Source organism: Caretta caretta, chromosome 4 (assembly GCF_965140235.1).
Source record: "Caretta caretta isolate rCarCar2 chromosome 4, rCarCar1.hap1, whole genome shotgun sequence".
In the NCBI taxonomy this organism is placed as follows: Eukaryota; Metazoa; Chordata; order Testudines; family Cheloniidae; genus Caretta; species Caretta caretta.
The window spans coordinates 62,442,150-62,468,652 of NC_134209.1; the positions used below are offsets into that span (position 1 = coordinate 62,442,150).

Consider the following 26,503-nt stretch of genomic DNA (forward strand, 5'->3'; position numbering starts at 1 on the left):
GAGGTGGGAAAAAACAAGGGGAAATAGGTTACCTTGCATAATGACTTAGCCACTCCCAGTCTCTATTCAAGCCTAAATTAATAGTATCCAATTTGCAAATGAATTCCAATTCAGCAGTTTCTCGCTGGAGTCTGGATTTGAAGTTTTTTTGTTTTAAGATAGCGACCTTCATGTCTGTGATTGCGTGACCAGAGAGATTGAAGTGTTCTCCGACTGGTTTATGAATGTTATAATTCTTGACATCTGATTTGTGTCCATTTATTCTTTTACGTAGAGACTGTCCAGTTTGACCAATGTACATGGCAGAGGGGCATTGCTGGCACATGATGACATATATCACATTGGTGGATGTGCAGGTGAACGAGCCTCTGATAGTGTAGCTGATGTTATTAGGCCCTGTGATGGTGTCCCCTGAATAGATATGTGGGCGCAGTTGGCAACGGGCTTTGTTGCAAGGATAGGTTCCTGGGTTAGTGGTTCTGTTGTGTGGTATGTGGTTGTTGGTGAGTATTTGCTTCAGGTTGGGGGGCTGTCTGTAGGCAAGGACTGGCCTGTCTCTCTCACAAATCTTGGGAGACAGGCCAGTCCTTGCCTACAGACAGCCCCCCAACCTGAAGCAAATAACATCAGCTACACTATCAGAGGCTCGTTCACCTGCACATCCACCAATGTGATATATGCCATCATGTGCCAGCAATGCCCCTCTGCCATGTACATTGGTCAAACTGGACAGCTCTACGTAAAAGAATAAATGGACACAAATCAGATGTCAAGAATTATAACATTCATAAACCAGTCGGAGAACACTTCAGTCTCTCTGGTCACGCAATCACAGACATGAAGGTCGCTATCTTAAAACAAAAAAACTTCAAATCCAGACTCCAGCGAGAAACTGCTGAATTGGAATTCATTTGCAAATTGGATACTATTAATTTAGGCTTGAATAGAGACTGGGAGTGGCTAAGTCATTATGCAAGGTAACCTATTTCCCCTTGTTTTTTCCTACCCCCCACTCCCCCCCAGAAGTTCTTGTTAAACCCTGGATTTGTGCTGGAAATGGCCCACCTTGATTATCATACACATTGTAAGGAGAGTGGTCACTTTAAATAAGCTATTACCAGCAGGAGAGTGGGGTGGGGGGAGGTATTTTTTCATGCTTTGTGTGTATATAAAAAGATCTTCTACACTTTCCACAGTATGCATCCGATGAAGTGAGCTGTAGCTCACGAAAGCTTATGCTCAAATAAATTGGTTAGTCGCTAAGGTGCCACAAGTACTCCTTTTCTTTTTGCAATTTACCTGAGATGTTTTTCTGGAGGACTGCAGAGTGATTTGAGGTTTTGGGCTGTTTTTTGTTGTTGTTCTTGTTTTTAAATGTTAGCTCCCATTAGTCTCCCTCCACTCCAGTGAGTGTACTTATTGCTATCCTTACACTGAGGGTATGTCATCTGTGATGAGCCAGGCTTTGTGTCTTCTCCTCAGTGTAGGGTGACCAGATGTCCCGATTTTATAGGGACAGTCCCAATTTTTGGGTCTTTTTCTTATATAGGCTCCTATTACTCGTCACCCCCTGTCCCGATTTTTCACATTTGCTGTCTGGGCACCCTACCTCAGTGCAACGTGCATCCTTTCTGTTGCTATGATGCTTTTGGCACCTACTTTATCAACAAATTTTATGTTGCTGTAGCCAGCTCTCTCCTTCCCATAATAACCTGAGTTATAATGGTAAGAGGAAAATTCACACCATGACACTCCATTCCCTGCTCCATCTGTCTAGAAGATTCAGAAGTGTACACACACATACACACACCCACCCACCCACCCCTTTAGATAATTCTACTTGTGGGTGGGAATTTGGAGAGCTACCGACTCATCCTCAAAGGACCTGAACTTCCATAAAATTATATGAACCTTTCCATTCACTTTTAAAGGCAGATTTGAATAAGTTCCTGAAGTGCCCATGGACCTGATGGCTGCACCCATTCACCAACATTTAGTGAAAATATATGGTTGCTTCTACAATGGCTCCCAAACACACTGCTAGGGATGGAAACATGTACTTAACCTATTGCCAGATGACTAAACATACCAACCAGAGGTGGATAGGCTGGGGCAACACACGAGTAAGAATTCCAGTTGCTTGGAAAGGGAAAGTTACTTTCATGGAGTTACTTTCATGGTCCTTCCCTTAACCCTGGTTGAAGGCTCCATCTTTCATATCAGCTTATGAGCTGCTGCTGGGGGAAAAGGCTGTCTGTCCTACTGTAGCCCTCCTCCTGCTCTTGTTTGTGGCATACTTGTAAATAGCTGCCTCTGCTGCTGCTCATTCCACTTGCAACAGCAGCATGCAATTGACTTGACTTGACAGTGTCCCTGCAAGGCACAGAATTTTGATTAGCAGATGTGAAACTCACTAGAAACTTGTGGTCATCACTCTACTTTTGCCAACTTGAAGCAAACACAGAAGCAGAGACACATGCTATTTTATCTTCCTGGTTTATGTATGATTCACAAACTTACGGGCTACCAACTTTTTTTTTTTTTTAAATGAAAACTAAGGGCTCAGTCCTTAGGAGCTGAGCTCAGCACATCTGAGGAATATGGAGGGGGAAGAGGTGACATTATAACATCTTTCCATCACCCCTTGTTGGTGCATCAGACGCAGATTGGGGCCACTTCAGGCCTTGGATAAATTAGAGCTCCAGGGTTGCCAGCCCAGGATGACTGGAGTAAAATCCTGGTTCCGCCTATGCTTAAGTGGGGAGTGTGAAACGCCATGCTGGGGGAATCCTCAGCTGCCTCCTTAAGGCAGTTTTAAGTCCTCTTTATACTGATGGAGCTTAAAACAAGCCACCTTCTGCCATCCCCAAAGCTCATCTTCCCTACAGCGTGTCATCATAATGAGTCTTTTTAAGCCCACTTGCTCAACTCTCTTCACTCACCCATTTACACATCTCATATCTTTCTCACGTGGAGTCATTTTCCACCCATACCAACAAAAAATAATACACATGCAAAACACTTAAAAAAAACACAAAGAGTGAGAACTGTCATTATCCTATTCTCAAGTAAAACCATGTGCGCTCTAAAAACTAGGGTGGAGGGAAACCTCTTGTTGCCCCCCTGTAGCGTAGTCAGCAGTCCTCTTCAGGAGAGCTTAACCTAGCCCAGGATCTAAGAAGACCATGACTGGTGACAAAAGGCACCACAGGCTGTGTAAGTGTGGGAGTTAGAGAACACTCAAGCACCATCTAAACAAGTGAAAAGGAGTGTAAAAATAGAACTATTTTAAAGAATCACACAGTTAAAATGCTATTGGAAACATTTGGAACTCTAGAAATGGCACCTTCTCCAATATTACCTGGAACTGTTTATTTCAGTTTCAGTTAAAACAAGTACATTAGGTTGGTTTTGCTCCAAACACTTTCCTGCATTATTTGCAAACATATACTACAGCCTTTTCCTAACTCATAAAACCAGACAGTGAAACAGACTAGAAACAAACCAGTCTTCTACTTCTAAACAGAGGGAAATATAAAAGGTAAATAGCATGAAGAGTTTCAAACAAATTAGATTTTAAAACTGGTGGTTTTAATAAACTAAGGTGTTGATTAGTAATGAATAAATTTTATCTTAAGTATCCTAGCAGTCTGAAAATACTATGAAATCAAATGCTAAGTCTCAATACAATATGCTACATAAGGCTCTAATTCTGCAATTGACTACACAGGCAAACTCCTGAACCCATAAGAAGCCCCATTAAAATCAGTGGAGCTTCATGTAAATGCAAATTCTGCCCACACAAGCCATCTATAGTACTAGAACCTAAATTCTTATTTTTCCTCATTAGGTTTCTTAGAAGGAACATTTTAATAGTTTGATGTTTACTTTTAATCTTTGTTCTTGCCATTTTAATTCCCATGTCGCCATACCATATATTAAGTAGCAAGCATTGCTTTTACTGGTTAACAATATAGTTGTCAGGTTTCAGAGTAACAGCCGTGTTAGTCTGTATTCGCAAAAAGAAAAGGAGTACTTGTGGCACCTTAGAGACTAACCAATTTATTTGAGCATGAGCTTTCGTGAGCTACAGCTCACTTCATCGGATGCATACCGTGGAAACTGCAGAAGACATTATATACACACAGAGACCATGAAACAATACCTCCTCCCACCCCACTGTCCTGCTGGTAATAGCTTATCTAAAGTGATCATCAAGTTAGGCCATTTCCAGCACAAATCCAGGTTTTCTCACCCTCCGCCCCCCCCCCCCCACACACACACAAACTCACTCTCCTGCTGGTAATAGCCCATCCAAATATAGTTGTGTATGCTTACTTCATTACAGAATGAAATCAAACAAACTATTAACACAAGATGTCCAAGCTAGTAGTTCAGTTAAATTATACTTTGAATCACATTACAGTACAATCCCCAACAACTGTTTACAAATTCCAAACTGCATAAATGTGTTTTAGGGATTTTTACTTTTCTGTTTTTGAAACTGAATCATGTATTAACTGTGATTTATAATAAAATTTATTTTGTAGTCATAAAATATGGAAATACTTACTGGATCCTTTTCTGGATTGCATACTTTAACCCAGAGAAAGTGGTCTAGAAGCCAGTCTATGGGCTTATCTTTGTAGAACATTAAAAAGAATTCTACTATGAGTGGTAAATCTTTAGTCCTAAACAACTTTCCTGAAAACAAAATAAAAGAAATCACACATTTCAGTCATATTTAGTCCTGTTGCATATCACTACAGCCCATGTTTTCTTCCTGCATCCAAACACATAGGGTAGAACCCAGACCTTACTGAACTTAACAGAAGTTTTACCATTAGAATCACAGAACCATAGGACCACAAGGGTCATGTAGTTTAATCCCCCTGCCAAGATGCAGAATTTGTTGTGATTAAACCATCCAAGACAGATGGCTATCCAGCCTCCTTTTGAAGCCTATCCAGCCTCCAGTGAAGGAGCTTCCACGATTTTCCTCAATATGTTTGTTGGAACCTCCCATGGTGGGGGAACCTCCCATCAGTGGGGTCAGGCTTTCACCCATAAATTGTGTCTAAACAAGGAAAGAGCATGATTTAAACAAAAACAAAACAAAACAATTAATCTCCTGTTTACTAATCCCGTATGAAACATCTGTTAGCACGTACTGTAGATGCAGTTAAACACCTTTAAAATTGTGTTAAGTTTTGGAGTCGATGCTAGATGGGAATACAGCGCTTGCAGGATTAGGCCTGATCTACATGTTCCAGCCTTATCTTTGCTGGCAGTGTTGGATCATATTAAAGAAGTTCTGTATTAAAATCACAAATGAGTTTGATTCCCCATAGTTTAAATTCCAGGGTATTACTAATTAAGAGGTCTCTTGGTTTTTGGTACTGTTTCTCTCCCTCTATGTGTGAAACTTGCAAGCTGCTAATTGCGTTAGTACATTTGAAGACAGAGTCTGTTCTCAAAGCAATTCACAGAGAGAGAGAGACTCAAAGCAATACTTTAACAACAGAAACAGCACCCAGAGACTCCCCGCCCTTTTGTTGTATTAACAATTGTGATTAAAATAGAGATAGAGGATGTATGTGGATGGATGCTTGGTGTGGGTAATAACTGAATGATTAAGGAGGTGCCAGCCTAAGAATCCAGTGTCCATCGGCTGAAGAAGGCGTCAAGTGGAAATAACCAGAGGACCCCCGGAGGGCAGACTGGAATCCACCCAACAGCCTCAAGAATGGGAGAACCAAAGAACAAGATAACATCTAGCAGCACGGAGCCGTCAGGAATGTGCCATCTGCTGACTGATTCAGCAACAGCATGATGAAGCAATTCCCATAGACTGGCATAGGAAGAAATTCCTATAAAAATGGACTCTAGAAAGTGAGAACTTTGGGGTCTGATTCTGCAAACCAACTTCCAGGAGCATCAGATGAGCATCTGACAAGGCCCTGCTCCCTCCTCATGTCCAGGCCACCTGGCCAGTGGCTTGGCATGAGCAACTCTAAGGCTGGTAACTATGATAACAACCTTGCAGAACCTGTGTGTGTGTGTGTGTGTGTGAATAAATATGAGATTGAATGGAATGTTATAACTATAACTAACTGCTTACTATGATTCTTTCTGTATTCACAATAAATGTGGTATTTTGCCTTTTTCCCTTTAATAAGATCCTGCTGGTTTTTAATTTATTGGTATAACAGCAGCGGCATGTGGTGTATGTGTAGCTACAATCCACAGGGAAAAGCAGGCTGCATCCACACTGCTGTGTGTAGCTGCATGCCACAGTAAAAGGCTCTGGGGCAGCAGGGAAAGACTCCAGCAGCTCCCCAATGCTGGAACCATTACCTACTGCAGGTTGCTGCTGGAGCCTCTCCTGGTCAGGGAAAGGCTCTGGCAATGGAAGGAACCTGCTTGGGAATGTATTAAACAGTGTAGAGTACATACCCTGAGGTTCAGGCATGTCTTAACTCTCTTCACCTAAGCAGTGCCTCACCATCTGTGCTGCTATCTATATCCATGCTAGGGGAGTGTACAGTGTATGTTGCTATCAGATAGTCATAGCCAAAGTTGAACCAGTTTAGCTAAAGGTGTAATCTTAAATGGATTTAGTTAAACTGGTCCAACTGTGTGTGTGGAGACTCATCTCAGTTTAACCCACAACACCTTCACTCCCAGCCCCAGCCAATGTCTCATTTCCCTGCTTTGCAGGATAGCTGAAGGCTGCTAAATGGAACAGGGAAGCATCCTGCATAGACATTTCCCTCCTGTATGGCCCAACCATAGATTTGTCTACAAGTTTGCTTCCTCTGCACAACATTCAGGAGCAGGATGCAGTTCAATATGTTTGTTGAAACAAAATCCGTTTTGAATTACCCATTGTTCATATTTCTAGACTGTTAAACTTGAGAATGTTGTTTGCTCATAATATGTATATTTTGTGATTACTCACCATGTTGTCAGATAGTTCAGTTATACTAACAGTTATTAAAGCAAAACAAACAACTCCTAATTTATGATGACTTAGCTGATTTAATGCACAAACTCAAGGGGCACTAACAACCAATGGGCCAAGTTTTACCTTTGGATGAGTATGCATAGCTCCCACTGACAATGAGTCAAAGTCCACTGACTTGAAATCAATTGGAGAGAAAGGCAGAATACGGCTCATTGACATTTTGGCAATCTAACCCACTTAAAATTACTTCTAGAGCATCATTCTGGTTGTGCCATAACAAGGATACACAGCTTCTAAAAATTTTATGAAAAATTTAAAATAGATTTGCAAAGGGGCTGCATTTTATTTTTAATCTTGAATTTTTAGGAATTGCTATGTGATCATCAACTGGCATATAGAAACCTTTGCATGTTGAAGTATACATGTGTAAAAGGGGAACGCTCACCACCAGTGCTGCAAAGGGGTCAGGCAGGAGTGCACCAGGTGTTCACATCTTTTTATTATAGTTATGTCCTTCAGCTTCCCCAAAGGCTTTTGTCTTAATATGGGGACTTTGGGGATTTGGGCCCTTGAACAGTCAGGGTCTTCCCCAGATGGACTCTCTGTCAAGATAAAGCCTTTTGTTGATCTCCTGGTTTTTGGGAATGGGTTAGGTATCTAGGCCCACCCTCTCCACCAAGCTCTGATTCAGGGCTCGATGATGGGCAGCTATGTTCTGCACCTTGGGGTGCTATGCAGCTGCACCCCCACCACCCCTGGGACCACTTCCTACCCACGTTTCCCATCTCTCAACAGAGTAAGTTACACAATTGCAAATAAAGGCTCTATCCATCCCAATAAGCATCTTTGGAAGCCTGCCACACCTACAGTTATTGTGCAAATTGTCAGTCTTGGAGGGAGGGGCTGACTCCTGGGTCCAGTTAAGTGTGTAGACAGTTAAAAAGGAGCTGGGAACATGGCAGGACCTCTTTTCCCTGTGGGAATGAATACAATGTGACTGGATCTTGGGTTAATAGGATCTTGCACTATAAAGATAATGCCTACAGGCTCAGTGCCATACAGCATGGACAGTGAGAGACTCTGAACATAGACTGGGAGTCTTACATGGTTGTAGCATTTCCTAGAGAATCAGGGATGTTTTGGGATTAGCCCTTCCAGGGTTTGAAACACAATTCCATGTAAAATTTACATTAGTAGTGCACCTTTGAGTTTGAGCTGTATGCTAATGATCCTGCAGAAGCTGCAACACTTACCAATAAATCCAAGCTGAGAGAATTCAAGAATCATCCACTCATCAGATGGCTGTTTAAGAGCAAAGTTTTTTATTTTCTGAACGTACTGAGGTTTTGCTACAATATCATCTTCTAGCTGAAAAAAAACAGTGAAACTGATGTTTTCCTTGCTTACAGAGAGGAGGTTATCTTAATACGTATACATTATATATTTTGTTTTATTGCTGTCAAGTATGTGACTGGGATGTGCCAGACTCTAGCACATGATAGTGATTTCTCTAGTCTTCTCAAAAGAGTCCCATCTCAGAATCACACAAATACTTGTTTTACAGTAGTACCCATAACATGCTAAGCACTTTCCAGATATTCAAGAATGCATGAGTCCCTGTCTTAAGAGCTCTAAGGGAAAATCTAAGGATAAATAGACAAACAGACAGAGGTTAAGGTAAGGGAAACAATAACATTTTATATAAAAATAATCTCCATTCATTGTAAGAAGCATGGTAGAAGTGACTCTTTAAGAGAGACTTCTAATGTGAATGGTGTAGAGCTTTGCAGATGACCTTGCAGGGAGGTTGTACCATGTATGGGGCTGCATGGGAGAGGACATGGAGGCAATTGTGTGATAAGTTAACAAACAGCTGGACATGGTAGGGGAATACTAGTGGAGCAAGAAGAGAGGTGTTGCAAAGCTCAATAAGGGGCAGAATCAGAGCTTTAAAACTGGTGCAAAGAAGCTTAAATTAGATGCAAGGGTGGATGGGTCGCCTCTTTACAGAAGAGAGTGGCATGATCAACTTGATGGCAAGGAAAAAGACTTTAGCAGCTGCAATTTGTATGGTTTTATGGGGACAAAGTGTGCATTTGGGAGGCCAGAGAGAGGCTATTGCAGTTGTTGAGGCAGAATATAATGAATACCAGAATGAGAGATGTGGCTGTAGTGATGCAAATAAAATGATGGAATTTTGAATTGTTGGGGAGGAAGAATTAGCAGGACTTGTATAGAGACTGGATTTGTGGGACAAGGAAAGGGGAAGGGAAAATAACCCTGAGATGACAGTAATTATGGTGTGTCAAGAGTGAAAGAAGGTTGGTGGTTGGGAATGGAAGATTAGGAGTCTCCTTTGACCACGTCATCAGTTTAAACTGATTATAAGACATCAAAGAGGAGATGCCAGAGATAAAATGAGATGCAGGAGTCAATGTAAGGAGCAGTTATTCAGTGGAGAAACAGATTTTTCAGAGATCACACCTGAAAACATATGAGCTGGTGAGATTATCTAGAGGCAGTGCATTAAGTGAGAATGGCTAGGAGACAAGGACAGAGCATTGAGGAAACCTCCAGAGAGAGAAGAGGAGAACCCACCAAGAGAGATATGGACAGAACTATCAAAGGCGGGAAGAAGAGCAAGGGAGGACATTATCTCAAAAACCCAATCAGCATCAGATGTCAAGAAGAAGAAGAAGAAGAAGAAAGCTGACAACATAAAAAATCAGCAGAGAAGATGAAGATAAGTAAAGGTCCTGAAATATGGCCACGAAGAGATCATTAAAGACTTCAATGAGAGCAATTAAAGTAGCAGAGAAAGCAGAAGTCAGTTTGGAACGGATCTAAGATAAAGTTTCATAGAGTCTAAAGCCTGATAGGACCATTGGATCAGCTAGTCTGACCTCCTGTATATTCACAGGCAATTAAATTTCACCCATTTACCCTTGTATTGAGACTTTAACTTGTATTTGGCTAAAACATAACTTCCAGACAGTCTTGATCTGAAGATGTCAAGAGATGGAGAATCTACCACTTTCCTTGGTAGTTTGTTCCAGGGGGTTAATCACCTTTACTGTTAAAAATGTGTCTAACTTCTACCTTGAATGTGTCAGTTTCCAGCCACTGGTTCTTGTTATGACTTTGTTATGATGTTGAAGGAAAGAAAGTCAATGCAATGGTTGTGCAGTGCTTGATCAGGAAGTTTAGCAATGAATGGGAGGCGTGTGTGGAATTGTATAATCTAGTTGTCAGGATTGACACCTGAGAGCCTAGCAGAACACAAGACTACAGGCGTTATCTTCCTTTGTTCATCAGTACTTCATAGATTAAAAGAGGCACTTTCATATGAGTGAGGTTGTTATTAAAATTTGGTTTTCAACTAAGGAAACCAGAAAATGAGAAAATAAAAAAAGCAGCAAAATAAAATGGAAAATGGCAGTTGTTCAGATTTCAAACATTTTAGTAAAGCATTATTTCACTTTTTCAGACTATTTAAAATATTTATTTGCATTTGTGACACATGGCCAGAAAGGGTTAAGCAGCTTGCAGGCTAATAGACCCCCAATTCAACCTTTAGGGAGATATTGGTAGATAATGCCTCTGTTTCTGTGTGTTTACATATATATTGTTAGCGGTTAACAATGTAATCGAGTCGTCCCTGTCTATGCTAAAGGAGTACTTGTGGCACCTTAGAGACTAACCAATTTATTTGAGCATGAGCTTTCGTGAGCTACAGCTCACTTCATCAGATGTTTACCGTGGAAACTGCAGCAGACTTTATATACACACAGAGAATATGAAACAATACCTCCTCCCACCCCACTGTCCTGCTGGTAATAGCTTATCTAAAGTGATCAGCAGGTGGGCCATTTCCAGCACAAATCCAGGTTTTCTCACCCTCCACCCCCCCCACACAAATTCACTCTCCTGCTGGTGCTAGCCCATCCAAAGTGACAACTCTTTACATAGTCAAGTCGGGCTATTTCCTGCATAGATCCAGGTTTTCTCACATCCCCCCCACCCCCATACACACACAAACTCACTCTCCTGCTGGTAATAGCTCATCTAAACTGACCACTCTCCAAGTTTAAATCCAAGTTAAACCAGAACATAGGGGGGGGGGGGGGGGGGGGTTAGGAGAAAACAAGAGGAAACAGGCTACCTTGCATAATGACTTAGCCACTCCCAGTCTCTATTTAAGCCTAAATTAATAGTATCCAATTTGCAAATGAATTCCAATTCAGCAGTTTCTCGCTGGAGTCTGGATTTTTTGTTTTAAGATAGCGACCTTCATGTCTGTGATTGCGTGACCAGAGAGATTGAAGTGTTCTCCGACTGGTTTATGAATGTTATAATTCTTGACATCTGATTTGTGTCCATTTATTCTTTTACGTAGAGACTGTCCAGTTTGACCAATGTACATGGCAGAGGGGCATTGCTGGCACATGATGGCATATATCACATTGGTGGATGTGCAGGTGAACGAGCCTTTGATAGTGTGGCTGATGTTATTAGGCCCTGTGATGGTGTCCCCTGAATAGATATGTGGGCACAATTGGCAACGGGCTTTGTTGCAAGGATAAGTTCCTGGGTTAGTGGTTCTGTTGTGTGGTATGTGGTTGTTGGTGAGTATTTGCTTCAGGTTGCGGGGCTGTCTGTAGGCAAGGACTGGCCTGTCTCCCAAGACTTGTGAGAGTGTTGGGTCATCCTTTAGGATAGGTTGTAGATCCTTAATAATGCGTTGGAGGGGTTTTAGTTGGGGGCTGAAGGTGACGGCTAGTGGCGTTCTGTTATTTTCTTTGTTAGGCCTGTCCTGTAGTAGGTAACTTCTGGGAACTCTTCTGGCTCTATCAATCTGTTTCTTTACTTCTGCAGGTGGGTATTGTAGTTGTAAGAAAGCTTGACAGAGATCTTGTAGGTGTTTGTCTCTGTCTGAGGGGTTGGAGCAAATGCGGTTGTATCGCAGAGCTTGGCTGTAGACGATGGATCGTGTGGTATGGTCAGGGTGAAAGCTGGAGGCATGCAGGTAGGAATAGCGGTCAGTAGGTTTCCGGTATAGGGTGGTGTTTATGTGGCCATTGTTTATTAGCACTGTAGTGTCCAGGAAGTGGACCTCTTGTGTGGACTGGACCAGGCTGAGGTTGGTGGTGGGATGGAAATTGTTGAAATCATGGTGGAATTCCAGCAGGACAGTGGGGTGGGAGGAGGTATTGTTTCATATTCTCTGTGTGTATACGCAAAAAGAAAAGGAGTACTTGTGGCACCTTAGAGACTAACCAATTTATTTGAGCATGAGCTTTCGTGAGCTACAGCTCACTTCATCAGATGTTTACCGTGGATACTGCAGCAGACTTTATATACACACAGAAATCATGAAACAATACCTCCTCCCACCCCACTGTCCTGCTGGTAATAGCTTATCTAAAGTGATCAACAGGTGGGCCATTTCCAGCACAAATCCAGGTTTTCTCACCCTCCACCCCCCCACACAAATTCACTCTCCTGCTGGTGCTAGCCCATCCAAAGTGACAACTCTTTACATAATCAAGTCGGGCTATTTCCTGCATAGATCAAGGTTTTCTCACATCCCCCCCACCCCCATACACACACAAACTCACTCTCCTGCTGGTAATAGCTCATCTAAACTGACCATTCTCCAAGTTTAAATCCAAGTTAAACCAGAACATCTGCGGGGGCGGGGGGGGGTTAGGAAAAAACAAGAGGAAACAGGCTACCTTGCATAATGACTTAGCCACTCCCAGTCTCTATTTAAGCCTAAATTAATAGTATCCAATTTGCAAATGAATTCCAATTCAGCAGTTTCTCGCTGGAGTCTGGATTTGAAGTTTGTTTGTTTTAAGATAGCGACCTTCATGTCTGTGATTGCGTGACCAGAGAGATTGAAGTGTTCTCCGACTGGTTTATGAATGTTAGAATTCTTGACATCTGATTTTGTGTCCATTTATTCTTGTACAGATACAGACAGACATCATCTTCCTTTCCAAATGCAAACAGATGGACATCGTACCAAAAGGACTGAAGGTCAAAAATCCATTACAATCTACATACCACACAGACTATGCTGACAGCTTGTGCCTCACGCTCTCAAAGAAACTGCGGAATCACCTGATCAAGATCCTCTACAGCAAACAGGGAAAGATTAAGAATGAGCTCTCAAAAATGGATACTCTCATAAAGAACCAACCTTCCACACAAACTTCCTCGTGGCTGGATTTTACTAAAACTAGACAAGCCATTTACAACGCACACTTTGCTTCTCTACAAAAGAAAAAAGACACTAAACTTTCTAAACTACTACATGCTACAAGGGGCCACAGCAATGGTTCCCTCACCCCACCTAGCAATATTGTTAACCTATCCAACTATACTCTCAGCCCAGCAGAAGCAGCTGTTCTATCTCGGGGCCTCTCCTTCTGCCCCTCCACCCCCACGAACATGATACAGTTCTGTGGTGACCTAGAATCCTATTTTCGACGTCTCCGTCTCAAGGAATATTTCCAAAATACCTCTGAACAACATACTAATCCACAGAGGTCTCCCTGCCAACACTACAGAAAGAGGGATTCTAGATGGACTCCTCCTGAAGGTCGAAACAGCAGACTGGACTTCTACATAGAGTGCTTCCGCCGACGTGCACGGGCTGAAATTGTGGAAAAGCAGCATCACTTGCCCCATAACCTCAGCCATGCGGAACGCAATGCCATCCACAGCCTCAGAAACAACTCTGACATCATAATCAAAAAAGCTGACAAAGGAGGTGCTGTTGTCATCATGAATAGGTCGGAATATGAACAAGAGGCTGCTCGGCAGCTCTCCAACACGAGTTTCTACAAGCCATTACCCTATGATCCCACTGAGAGTTACCAAAAGCAACTACAGCATTTGCTCAAGAAACTTCCTGAAAAAGCACAAGATCAAATCCGCACAGACACACCCCTGGAACCCCGACCTGGGATATTCTATCTACTACCCAAGATCCATAAACCTGGAAATCCTGGGCGCCCCATCATCTCAGGCATTGGCACCCTGACAGCAGGATTGTCTGGCTATGTAGACTCCCTCCTCAGGCCCTACGCTACCAGCACTCCCAGCTACCTTCGAGACACCACTGACTTCCTGAGGAAACTTCAATCCATCGGTGATCTTCCTGATAACACCATCCTGGCTACTATGGATGTAGAAGCCCTCTACACCAACATTCCACACAAAGATGGACTACAAGCCGTCAAGAACACTATCCCCGATAATGTCACGGCTAACCTGGTGGCTGAACTTTGTGACTTTGTCCTTACCCATAACTATTTCACATTTGGGGACAATGTATACCTTCAGATCAGCGGCACTGCTATGGGTACCCGCATGGCCCCACAGTATGCCAACATTTTTATGGCTGATTTAGAACAACGCTTCCTCAGCTCTCGTCCCCTAAAGCCCCTACTCTACTTGCGCTATATTGATGACATCTTCATCATCTGGACCCATGGAAAAGAAGCCCTTGAGGAATTCCACCATGATTTCAACAATTTCCATCCCACCACCAACCTCAGCCTGGTCCAGTCCACACAAGAGATCCACTTCCTGGACACTACAGTGCTAATAAACAATGGCCACATAAACACCACCCTATACCGGAAACCTACTGACCGCTATTCCTACCTGCATGCCTCCAGCTTTCACCCTGACCACACCACACGATCCATCGTCTACAGCCAAGCTCTGCGATACAACCGCATTTGCTCCAACCCCTCAGACAGAGACAAACACCTACAAGATCTCTGTCAAGCTTTCTTACAACTACAATACCCACCTGCAGAAGTAAAGAAACAGATTGATAGAGCCAGAAGAGTTCCCAGAAGTTACCTACTACAGGACAGGCCTAACAAAGAAAATAACAGAACGCCACTAGCCGTCACCTTCAGCCCCCAACTAAAACCCCTCCAACGCATTATTAAGGATCTACAACCTATCCTAAAGGATGACCCAACACTCTCACAAGTCTTGGGAGACAGGCCAGTCCTTGCCTACAGACAGCCCCGCAACCTGAAGCAAATACTCACCAACAACCACATACCACACAACAGAACCACTAACCCAGGAACTTATCCTTGCAACAAAGCCCGTTGCCAATTGTGCCCACATATCTATTCAGGGGACACCATCACAGGGCCTAATAACATCAGCCACACTATCAGAGGCTCGTTCACCTGCACATCCACCAATGTGATATATGCCATCATGTGCCAGCAATGCCCCTCTGCCATGTACATTGGTCAAACTGGACAGTCTCTACGTAAAAGAATAAATGGACACAAATCAGATGTCAAGAATTCTAACATTCATAAACCAGTCGGAGAACACTTCAATCTCTCTGGTCACGCAATCACAGACATGAAGGTCGCTATCTTAAAACAAACAAACTTCAAATCCAGACTCCAGCGAGAAACTGCTGAATTGGAATTCATTTGCAAATTGGATACTATTAATTTAGGCTTAAATAGAGACTGGGAGTGGCTAAGTCATTATGCAAGGTAGCCTGTTTCCTCTTGTTTTTTCCTAACCCCCCCCCGCCCCCGCAGATGTTCTGGTTTAACTTGGATTTAAACTTGGAGAATGGTCAGTTTAGATGAGCTATTACCAGCAGGAGAGTGAGTTTGTGTGTGTATGGGGGTGGGGGGGATGTGAGAAAACCTTGATCTATGCAGGAAATAGCCCGACTTGATTATGTAAAGAGTTGTCACTTTGGATGGGCTAGCACCAGCAGGAGAGTGAATTTGTGTGGGGGGGTGGAGGGTGAGAAAACCTGGATTTGTGCTGGAAATGGCCCACCTGTTGATCACTTTAGATAAGCTATTACCAGCAGGACAGTGGGGTGGGAGGAGGTATTGTTTCATGATTTCTGTGTGTATATAAAGTCTGCTGCAGTATCCACGGTAAACATCTGATGAAGTGAGCTGTAGCTCACGAAAGCTCATGCTCAAATAAATTGGTTAGTCTCTAAGGTGCCACAAGTACTCCTTTTCTTTTTGCGAATACAGACTAACACGGCTGTTCCTCTGAAATCTGTGTGTATATAAAGTCTGCTGCAGTTTCCACGGTAAACATCTGATGAAGTGAGCTGTAGCTCACGAAAGCTCATGCTCAAATAAATTGGTTAGTCTCTAAGGTGCCACAAGTACTCCTTTTCTTTTTGCGAATACAGACTAACACGGCTGTTCCTCTGAAACCTGTCTATGCTGTATTCTATTAATTCAGAGATCAAAAGGAAACATTAACATTTAAATGAACTGTAAACACAGTGATATCACTGTATTCATCTGTCTTTGAAATGTATAGCAAATCACCTGCGAATGGTGGAAGACAGGCAATTGCCTTATGTTAATCCCTGTAGCTAATTACCGATGATGCTTAGGAAATAGGTCTACTTCAAAGTCTCCATGATTGCCTATTGTTCGCCTAAGGACTTCAAGCTGTCAAAAGAAGGCCTGGAACTCTATAAAGATATCTTGGGTCCTGATTCTTTTTATCTCCGATCAGCTTGATGCTTCATGCAGAGGAAACTTGGGTTGTAAGACTGATATCCAGTCCCATTTGGATCACCCTGAATATGAACACTGGACGGTAACCTATGGACTAATTCTGAAAGAACTCTTTGCAACTACAAAGCTCACCATTTCTACTATGAATCTGATCTAAGAACTGTACTCATGTCTGTATGTATACTGATCGTTTAACCAATACTTACTCACTCTCTTCTTTTTAAATAAATTTTAGTTTAGTTAGAATCATAGAATATCAGGGTTGGAAGGGACCTCTGGAGGTCATCTAGTCCAACCCCCTGCTCAAAGCAGGACCAATCCCCAATTTTTGCCCCAGATCCCTAAATGGCCCCCTCAAGGATTGAACTCACAACCCTGGGTTTAGCAGGCCAAAGCTCAAACCAAAGGATTGGCTGTAAGCGTGTATTTAGGTAAGATCTGGAATACTGATTAACCTGGCAAGTAATGTGTCCTATCCTTTGGGATTGGTAGAACTTTCTTATATGATGAATAAGATTTTCAGTAATCCTCATCATATTTGACTTGGGTGTCTGGGTGGAGGCCTAAGGTTGGGTTGCTTTAAGGGAATTGTGTTGTTGGCTTCTGGGTAACCAGTGAGGTATTATAGAAGCTGTTTTGTGCTGGTCTGGTAAATCTAAGTATTGGAATATCCACCAGTTTTGGGGATTGTCTGCCCCATTCTTTGCAGTTCACCCTAACTGAGTAACTCCAGTGTGGCTCCCTGGGGCCCTGATCACAGCATTTTAAACCACTATTCAACAAATATGCAAACACCGTTTACTTGAAACATCTTGTTCTAGCATGCCCCAATGTGATCAGAACATTCAGTTATCTCATTCAAGTAAGAGACCCCCTCCTTTTTTGAAAAAAAAAAAAGCATAAACAACAAGGAAAGCTGCAGGTTTAAAAAACGCTTAAAGATGACACCATTTAGGAGATCTTCCAAACAGAGGGGTTGATCCAAAGCCCACTGAAGTAAATGAAGAGAGTCTTATTGACTTCAAAGATCTTTAGGTCAGGACTCAAACAGCATTAAAAAAGCAAATTTAAAATCCCAGTCCACTCAAGTGCTTACTGACAATGTAGTGAAAAATGTAACTATTAAAATAATACAGGAAATACATTTTTTCCCTTAAGACCTGATCATAGATGATTTTTGATACGTTTTTCTTGCTGTTTTCACTGAACTGCCTGATTGTATACTTTTCTCCCAATTTATCTTAGTTTTATTATCTTTTGTAATTTGTCTACCCAAGATCTCTTTCAATTAATTGGGCTGAGATTAAGATCATCCCTACTGATTTCCACTAATATTAAGTCAAAATGGCACTATATGTGAAAGAAAGCATATAGCATCAAATACAGTAAAAAAATCTTAAATTCATCAAAACGGTACCATAGAATCTCTATGGATAGAAATTCCATGCTTGAATAATAGGAGTACAGCTGTAGGAATATACTACCAATCACCTAACCAGGATGGTGATGGTGATTGTGAAATGCTCAGGGAGATTAGAGAGGTTACAAAAACAGAAAACCCTAACACTAACAAGGGAGGATTTATCACCTCAGAACATGTCACCTCAGGAAAGGATGCACAGATAAAATTTCTGGACACCATTAATGACTGCTTCTTGTAGCGGCTAGTCCTGGAACCCACCAGGGCAAAGGCAATTCTTGATTTAGTCCTAAGCAGTGTACAGGATCTGGTCCAAGAGTTGAACTGCTTGGTAATAGTAACCATAAAGTAATTAAATTTGACATGCAGTAGAAGGAAAATGTCAAATAAACCCACCCCAGTATCATTTAAATTTCAAAAAGGCAAGTTAAGTTAAAGAGAAATTAGAAGTAACAGTCAAAAGTGTGGAATGGATGCAAGCTGCATGGCAACTTTTTAAAAACACCAAAATAGGGGCTCAAACTAAATGCATACCTCAAATTATTAAAAAAACAAAACAAAACAGTAAGACCACCAAGAAAATGCCACCATGGCTTAACAACAGAGTAAAAGAGGTGGTTAGAGGCAAAAAGACGACATTTAAAAATTGGAAGCCAAATCCTACTGAGGAAAATAGAAGAGAGCATAAACACTGGCAAGTCAAGTGTAAAAGTATAATTAGGGAGGCCAAAAAAGAATTTGTAGAGCAGCTAGTAAAAGACACAAAAATTAACAGCAATTTTTTAAAAAAGTAAATCAGAAGCACAAAGGCTGCCAAACAATCATTCGGGCCACTGAACAATCAAGGTGCTAAAGTAGCACTCAAGAATGTTGCGGAGAAGCTAAATTAATTCTTTGCATTGATCTTCACTGAAAAGGATCTGAGTTAGAATCCCACACCTGAGCCATTCTTTTTAGGTGACAGATGTGAGGAACTGTCCCAGATTGAGGTGTCAATAGAGGAGGTTTTGGAACAAACTGATAAACAGTAATATGTCACCAGGACCAGGTCGTATTCACCCAAGAGTTCTGGAGGAACTCAAATATGAAATAACATATCACAGTTTGTAGTTCTGCAACCTATCACTTAAATCAATCTTTGTATCAGATTACTGGAGAATAGTTTATGTAACATCAATTTTTTTAAAAGCCTCCAGCAGCAATCCTGGTAATTACACGCCAGTAGGCCTAACTTCAGCATCAGGCAAATTGTTTGAAATGATAGTAAAGAACAGAATTATCAGACACATAGATGAGCACTACATGTAAGGGAAGAGTCAACTCAGCTTTTGTAAACAGAAATCTTGCCTCACCAATCTATTAGAATCCCTTGAGGGTAACAACAAACACACGGACAAGGGTGATCCAGTGGATATAATGTATTTGGACTTTCAGAAAGCCTTTGACAAGATCCCTCACCAAAGTCTCTTAAGCAAAGTAAACAGTCATGGGATAAAAGAGAAGGTTCTCTCACAGATTTCACAAAACTGGGTGACTGGGCAACAAAACAGCAGATGAAATTCTGTGTTGATAAATACAAAGTAATGCACATTGGAAAACATAATCCCAAATATACATACAATATGATGGGTTCTAACTTAGCTGTTAACACTCAAGAAAGATCTTGGAGTCATTGAGTAGATGTTTCAGGAGAACTAGCCACAAAGTGCAGCGGCTGTCAAAAAGCTAACAATGTTCGGAACCATTAGCAAAGGGATACATAATAAAACACCTTGAATACTGTGTGCAGTTCTGGTTGCCCCATCTCAAAAAGGATATATTAGAATTGGAAAAGGTACAGAGAAGGGCAACAAATACGATTAGGGGTATGGAACAGCTTCCACAGGAGGAGAGATTAAAAAATCTGAGACTGTTCAGTTTAGAAAACAGAGGACGAAGGGGGGATATAATAGAGGTCGATAAAGTCATGAATGATGTAGAGACAGTAATAAGGAAGTGTTATTTACCCTTTTATGTAACACAAGAACCAGGGTTCACCCAATGAAATCAATAGGCAGCAGGTTTACAAACACAGGGAAATACTTCTTCACACAACACACAGTCAACCTGGTAACTCGTTGCCAGAAGATTTTATGAAGGCCAAAAATATAACTGGGTTCATAAAAGAATTATACAAGTTCACAGAGGATAGAGCCCTCAATGACTATTAGGCAAGATGGTCAGGAACACAACCTCATGCTCTGGGTGTCTCTAAGCCTCCAACTGCCAGAAGCTGGGAATAGATGACAGGGTATGGACCACTCAATAAAATTGCCCTGTTATGTTCATTCCCTCTGAACCATCTGGCACTGGTCACTGTCAGAAGAGAGGATACTGGGTTAGATGGACCATTAGTCTGACCCAGTATGGCCATTCTTATGTTCTTATTAAGTTAATGGCAGTCAATAAGAAAAAATTGTGAAATGGCAGGTTTGCTACAGATACTAGAGTCGCAAAGCACCTCAAAAAAGTAAGGCTGAGTATATAACAAATTCTGAAAGCTGCTGTCATATTTAATGTTTTCGTTTAAGTTCCCATGAGGATTGATAGAAAGCACTTTCCAACAACTGTAGTTATTGAACTACTCAAAGATGCTTTCAGCTTTGGAAATACATAATTACCTAAGTATAAAACAACTCTAAATGGACATGAGAAAAAAACTACATCTCCTCCTAGGTATGAAGAAATTTGATTGCCTGCTTTTATGGATGACTTACAATCCTATTATCCTGGTTCTGGCATTAATACAAGTGTCTCAAGAGGCTCTAGTGTACTGCAAAAAAGTTGAGCAGTTACAGTGAAAATGACAATTGTTTCTAAACATCTCTCAATCTTTTACTGATTAACAAAGACATTACCAAGTATAAAGAGAGCAGAGCTGAAGATACAGTAGCTGATCACATACAAAAACTTAAAGTAGAAGAGATGACTGAATAAATGTTAGGTCTCGTTATCTTTTTCCAAATATTTATTTGTGATAAGTGCACTTCACAAAGCAGCTCACTTAGACCCCAGTTCAGCAAAGACCTTATATTTAAATGATTTGCTGAATTGGGGCTTTAGCTGGCATGTGATAGAAAGTGAATTGTAGATACACAATTACGTAACTTTATTGTCTTTTCAACTTTAGAAGTTCATATAAGTTATTTACCAAAATGATACTATTTCTGAGAAAACAGTAAAATAAACTCTCAGTTTTAAGATTTCCCTAAAATACTAAACACACCCAAGAAGTAAAACAAAAGCATCTGAAAAAATGTCACCAAACCTCAATTTTAATCGAAAATGTTTTTGTTACAGTATGGTAAGTAATGGGCTCAGGAAAAGAATTTTTAAGCTTTTTCTTCATGTTGTTATGGAGCTTCCAAATAGTGGCCTAGAGTATTCCCATTAGATCCATGCGTGCAGGGGGTCCTCAACTGCCACTGTAGCACCCATTTCATCCCCCTTGTCTGAAGCCTCTCTGTACAAGTCAGGGTCTGTGCTGGGGAAAGATCCAGAGACTGGACAGACCAAGGGAAGGAGTGGCAGGCTGGGAAAGGGCCAAGAGGAAGGGCATCATTTCCCTTCTAGTCCTCCAGAAAAGTGCTATAGGCACCACCACAACCTAGGTTCTGGGTGTTTGCCATGAGGCAGCCCTTAAGATGTCTCAGATAAGGTAAACAACATTTAATTATTCTTAAAGGAAACTGGAAATTCATAATAACCATCCCTATGCAAGCACCAATATTTCTGGTATTGTTACAATCTTCCCCAATCACACCAACACAAATCGTAGAATTATAGAAGATTAGGGTTGGAAGAGATCTCAGGAGGTCATCTAGTCCAACCCCCTGCTCAATGAAGGACCAACCCCAACTAAATCATCCCAGCCAGGGCTTTGTCAAGATGGGCCTTAAAAACCTCTAAGGATGGTGTCATAAATATAAAGGGAAGGGTAAACCCCTTTGAAATCCCTCCTGGCCAGGGGAAAGCTCCTCTCACCTGAAAAGGGTTAAGAAGCGAAAGGTAACCTCGCTGGCACCTGACCAAAATGACCAATGAGGAGACAAGATACTTTCAAAAGCTGGGAGGAGGGAGAGAAACAAAGGGTCTGGGTCTGTCTGTATGCTGCTCTTGCCAGGGACAGAACAGGAATGGAGTCTTAGAACTTTTAGTAAGTAATCTAGCTAGGTATGTGTTAGATTATGATTTCTTTAAATGGCTGAGAAAAGAATTGTGCTGAATAGAATAACTATTTCTGTCTGTGTATCTTTTTTGTAACTTAAGGTTTTGCCTAGAGGGGTTCTCTATGTTTTGAATCTAATTACCCTGTAAGATATCTACCATCCTGATTTTACAGGGGGGATTTCTTTATTTCTAATTACTTCTATTTTTTATTAAAAGTCTTCTTGTAAAAAACTGAATGCTTTTTCATTGTTCTCAGATCCAAGGGTTTGGGTCTGTGGTCACCTATGCAAATTGGTGAGGCTTTTTATCCAACATTTCCCAGGAAAGGGGGGGTGCAAGTGTTGGGAGGATTGTTCATTGTTCTTAAGATCCAAGGGTCTGGGTCTGTAGTCACCTAGGCAAATTGGTGAGGCTTTTTACCAAACCTTGTCCAGGAAGTGGGGTGCAAGGTTTTGGGAAGTATTTTGGGGGGAAGGACGCGTCCAAACAGCTCTTCCCCAGTAACCAGTATTAGTTTGGTGGTGGTAGCAGCCAGTCCAAGGATAACGGGAGTAATATTTTGTACCTTGGGGAAGTTTTGACCTAAGCTGGTAAAGATAAGCTTAGGAGGTTTTTCATGCAGGTCCCCACATCTGTACCCTAGAGTTCAGAGTGGGGGAGGAACCTTGACAGATGGAGATTCCACCACCTCCCTAGGTAACTCATTCCAGTGCTTCACCACCCTCCTAGTGAAATAGTTTTTCCTAATATGCAACCTAGACCTCCCCCACTGCAACTTGAGACTATTGCTCCTTGTTCTGTCGTCTGCCACCACTGAGAACAGCCTAGATCCATCCTCTTTGGAAGCCCCCTTCAGGTAGTTGAAGGCTGCTAGCTACCCCCCTCACTCTTCTCTTCTGCAGACTAAATAAGACCAGTTCCCTCAGCCTCTCCTCGTAAGTCATGTGTTCCAGTCCCCTAATCATTTTTGTTGCCCTCCACTGGACTCTCTCCAATTTGTCCACATCTTTTCTGTAGTGTGGGGCCCAAAACTGGATGCAATACTCCAGATGTGGCCCCATCAGTGCCGAATAGAGGGGAATAATCACTTCCCTCAATCTGCTGGCAATGCTCCTACTAATGCAGCCCAATATACCATTAGCCTTCTTGGCAACAAGGGCACACTGTTGACTCATATCCAGCTTCTCATCCACTGTAATCCCCAGGTCCTTTTCTGCAGAACTGCTTCTTAGCCAGTCAGTCCCCAGCCTGTAGCGGTGCATGGGATTCTTCCGTCCTAAGTGCAGGACTCTGCACTTGTCCTTGTTGAGCCTTATCAGATTTCTTTTGGCCCAATCCTCCAATTTGTCTAGGTCACTCTGGACCCTGTCCCTACCCTCCAGCATATCTACCTCTCCCCACAGCTTAGTGTCATCTGCTAAAAGTACAGAGCACTTTGTTTGGAGACATTGTTAATTTCTGGACAGCCATCCTCTCCCTGGCTGTGTCTAAGGTGCATTAGAGACTTGGGTAACATTTTCAGGAGTGTGCAAGTGACATAGGCAGCTCAATCCCGTTTTCAAACATGACTTAGGTGGTTAGGAGTCTATGCCTCATTAACTTGCACTGACACTTTAGCTCCTAAGCACATAGGTGCTGGAACTAGGGGTTGGGAGGGGATGCTGTAGCATCCCTTGACTTGAAGTGGTTTCCATCATATACAGGGTTTACAGTTTGGTTCAATGGCTCTCAGCACCCCCATTATATGAATGGTTCCAGCACCCCTGCCTAAGCAGGTCAATCATGTTTGAAGATTGGGCTTAGGCTCTTAAGTAGAACTGGTCAAAAATTTTCGGATGGAACATTTTTCCACCAGAAAATGCTGCTTTATCAAAAATCAACATATTCTCCAGGAATGAGTCTTTTTTGACAAAATTCTGATGGAAACCTGCCTGCCAAGGGTTACCAAAACACGCCTGGTTTCCTGACAGCTCCCCTGTCTGGCTCCTCAGGAGCCCATTGGTGTGCTAACATGGAACCAGAAGCCTGGAAGCTCTGGAAGCTCCCAACTCCGTAGCAGCCTGGGCTTCCTCACTCCAGGGCAGCCTGCAAAGTGGGCTGCTGAAGAATCAGGGATTCCAGGGTCCCAAAGCTCCTCATTAGCCTGGGAACTCTGGCTCCCAGGATCCCCAAGTTGTGCAGTTCCTCACCTGGCAGGTTGTTGGGGTTCTGGGCAGCCTTGGAAACATTTCTAAAAACATTGAAATGAAATGGCCAAGTAAAAATTCCCATTCTGTGCGTAATGTCTACATCTCATTTTTCATTCTTTTTCAAAACAATTTTTTTTGAAGTTTCAGTATTTCCTGCAGAACAGGATTTTCCATCTTTGGACAGTTCTACTCCTAAATCACTTTGAAAGTTTTACCTTTATCCAGTAGCAGTTCCAGAAAAGAGGAGAAGGAGCCCTTCTATGTGCCCCATCCTGCTGCTGACCACCTGGGAGAACCCTTCCATGCAGAACCCTAGGATCCATCATGGGATTGGGAAAGCCTCACTCCTTATTCCAGTTCTCTTCCCACCTGAATGGAATTTCTGGATGCTCTCCTCTCCAGTGAAACCCATGGTAAACATTAAATGAGGTAAAGATGCTTTCTACCTGGTATTCTTTCCTGGTTTCATATCTCTTCCCCCACACATCACCACCATTATTTTTAGCTAGTTTATTGTTTCTCTCAGACAGCTGTTGTGAAATCTTCTAGATGGTTACAGTGCAGTGCATTCTTTTCATTGTAGACTGCTAATCAGCCATATGTCTTGACTTGTTCTGAAGTTAAGCCCAGATTTATGTGGATCCAACCGCCCACACGTTCTGGGGAAGTTGTGGGTCTGGATTTTGCAGTTCAGCATACACACATCCCAGTTTGTTTTAATGAAATGAACTAGTTCATATTTTTCCCATTTTGAAAAAATCCTTTGAGAGATTTTGGCCAGCTATGACCTGAGTTGTCACCTGGATCTGTAACCACACTGTCTGTTTATACTACAAGCAAAAACTCATTAAAAACAGATTCCCCTAACCTGGCCAGAAAGTTGTTTGATGGTTCAATTAGTTTGCAAGTCTGTCATTCAGCCCTGCGAATATCAGAAAGGTACAAATGAAACTACCATTTTAGATCAAATAATACATAGTTGTAAGATGAATACCTATGAAAATATGGAGACTCATGCTTACAAATGATGTGAGCAAATATACTGAAAAACACAGGAGACTTACCTTCATGGTGTAGTTCAACAGTAATTAAACTGCCAATACTAAAAATCAGCACATTTTATTTATTGATTTACAGCTGGTTATTGATAATGTGAACATACCTGTAAATAAAATGTTCCCTTAGGTTGTGCATATAGCATTAAAAAGCTATAATCCAAATTCTGTTTAGTTCTCCACCTAAACATAAACAACACATTCTGTTAAACTTTCTCTGGATTTCTCAATGGAGTCATCAGCATAATACTGGCATTAGAACACTGTAGTTATGCAGTCTATACTAGCAACTACTCCCACTCACTATTAAATGGATCAGAGGAAAGCTAGTAAAAAAAAGTGTCTGATTCAAAATAAACTCAGTTTTAGAATTTCCTCTATGCACTGCACATAAACCAATTTACACATTTCAGGTGAACTAAACCACTCTTCTTGTTTTGTTATAAATAGTACCAGTCAACATACAGTTATAATTTATTGAGATTTCACCATGCAGTAAAAGAGAGTGCTTTTATGAGTCAACACAGAAGCAGGTCAACAAACTTAATTGTTATATTTAATAGTAAAATGTAAATTTTCCTCTACAAAGCAAACCATCTCATTTTACTATCAATAAAGTTGATATTTGTTAATCTGCAACAAGACTTTAAAGAAGCAGATTTATAAAAAGTGATAAGCAAAAAGATTTCCAGAAATTAATTACTGTAAGTCATCTGATAGGCTCTTACTGTAAGTCATCTGATAGGCTCATGATTTTAATTATCAAATTCCATGTACCTGATACATTCCTGAACTAGGAATATTTTTACCTTTATTATCTTAGAGTATATATATATATAATTTTCAGTACCTCATAATTTTGTTCAGCAGTAGAGATCAAAGAGGTGATCATTTCATACTTGTCACCAAATCTTTTTCAGGCAGTCTTTCCCATATAGTTTCAGTGGGGGCAATAATGCTTGTGTGAATAAGGAGAGTATGATTTTGCCATTCATTTAGTACTTAAGACTTTAGTACTTTAATTAATCTGTTTCTCATTCTAAACATTTTCTAAACATTCCTTCTGAGAAGTGAGAGTCCCTTAAAATCCATCATGCTTACCAGAA

General features: G+C 41.6%; 1 protein-coding gene across 8 annotated transcripts in view; it reads right to left on the reverse strand.

Annotated features, from left to right (window-relative positions):
• MGAT4D (MGAT4 family member D) overlaps positions 1–26,503 on the reverse strand; it is a 126,245-nt gene that overhangs the window by 19,118 nt on the left and 80,624 nt on the right. For 6 of the 8 annotated variants that reach the window (XM_075127697.1, XM_075127694.1, XM_075127693.1 and 3 more), the window contains 3 exons: positions 25,505–25,580; positions 8,221–8,335; positions 4,574–4,704 (listed from right to left, as the gene is read on the reverse strand). In XM_075127697.1, the coding sequence (XP_074983798.1) occupies positions 4,574–4,704; positions 8,221–8,335; positions 25,505–25,580 (322 nt within the window). Of the gene's footprint in view, positions 1–2,185; positions 2,374–4,573; positions 4,705–8,220; positions 8,336–25,504; positions 25,581–26,503 lie in introns of those variants that run through there. The other 2 variants (XM_075127696.1, XM_075127695.1) reach the window with 2 other exon arrangements.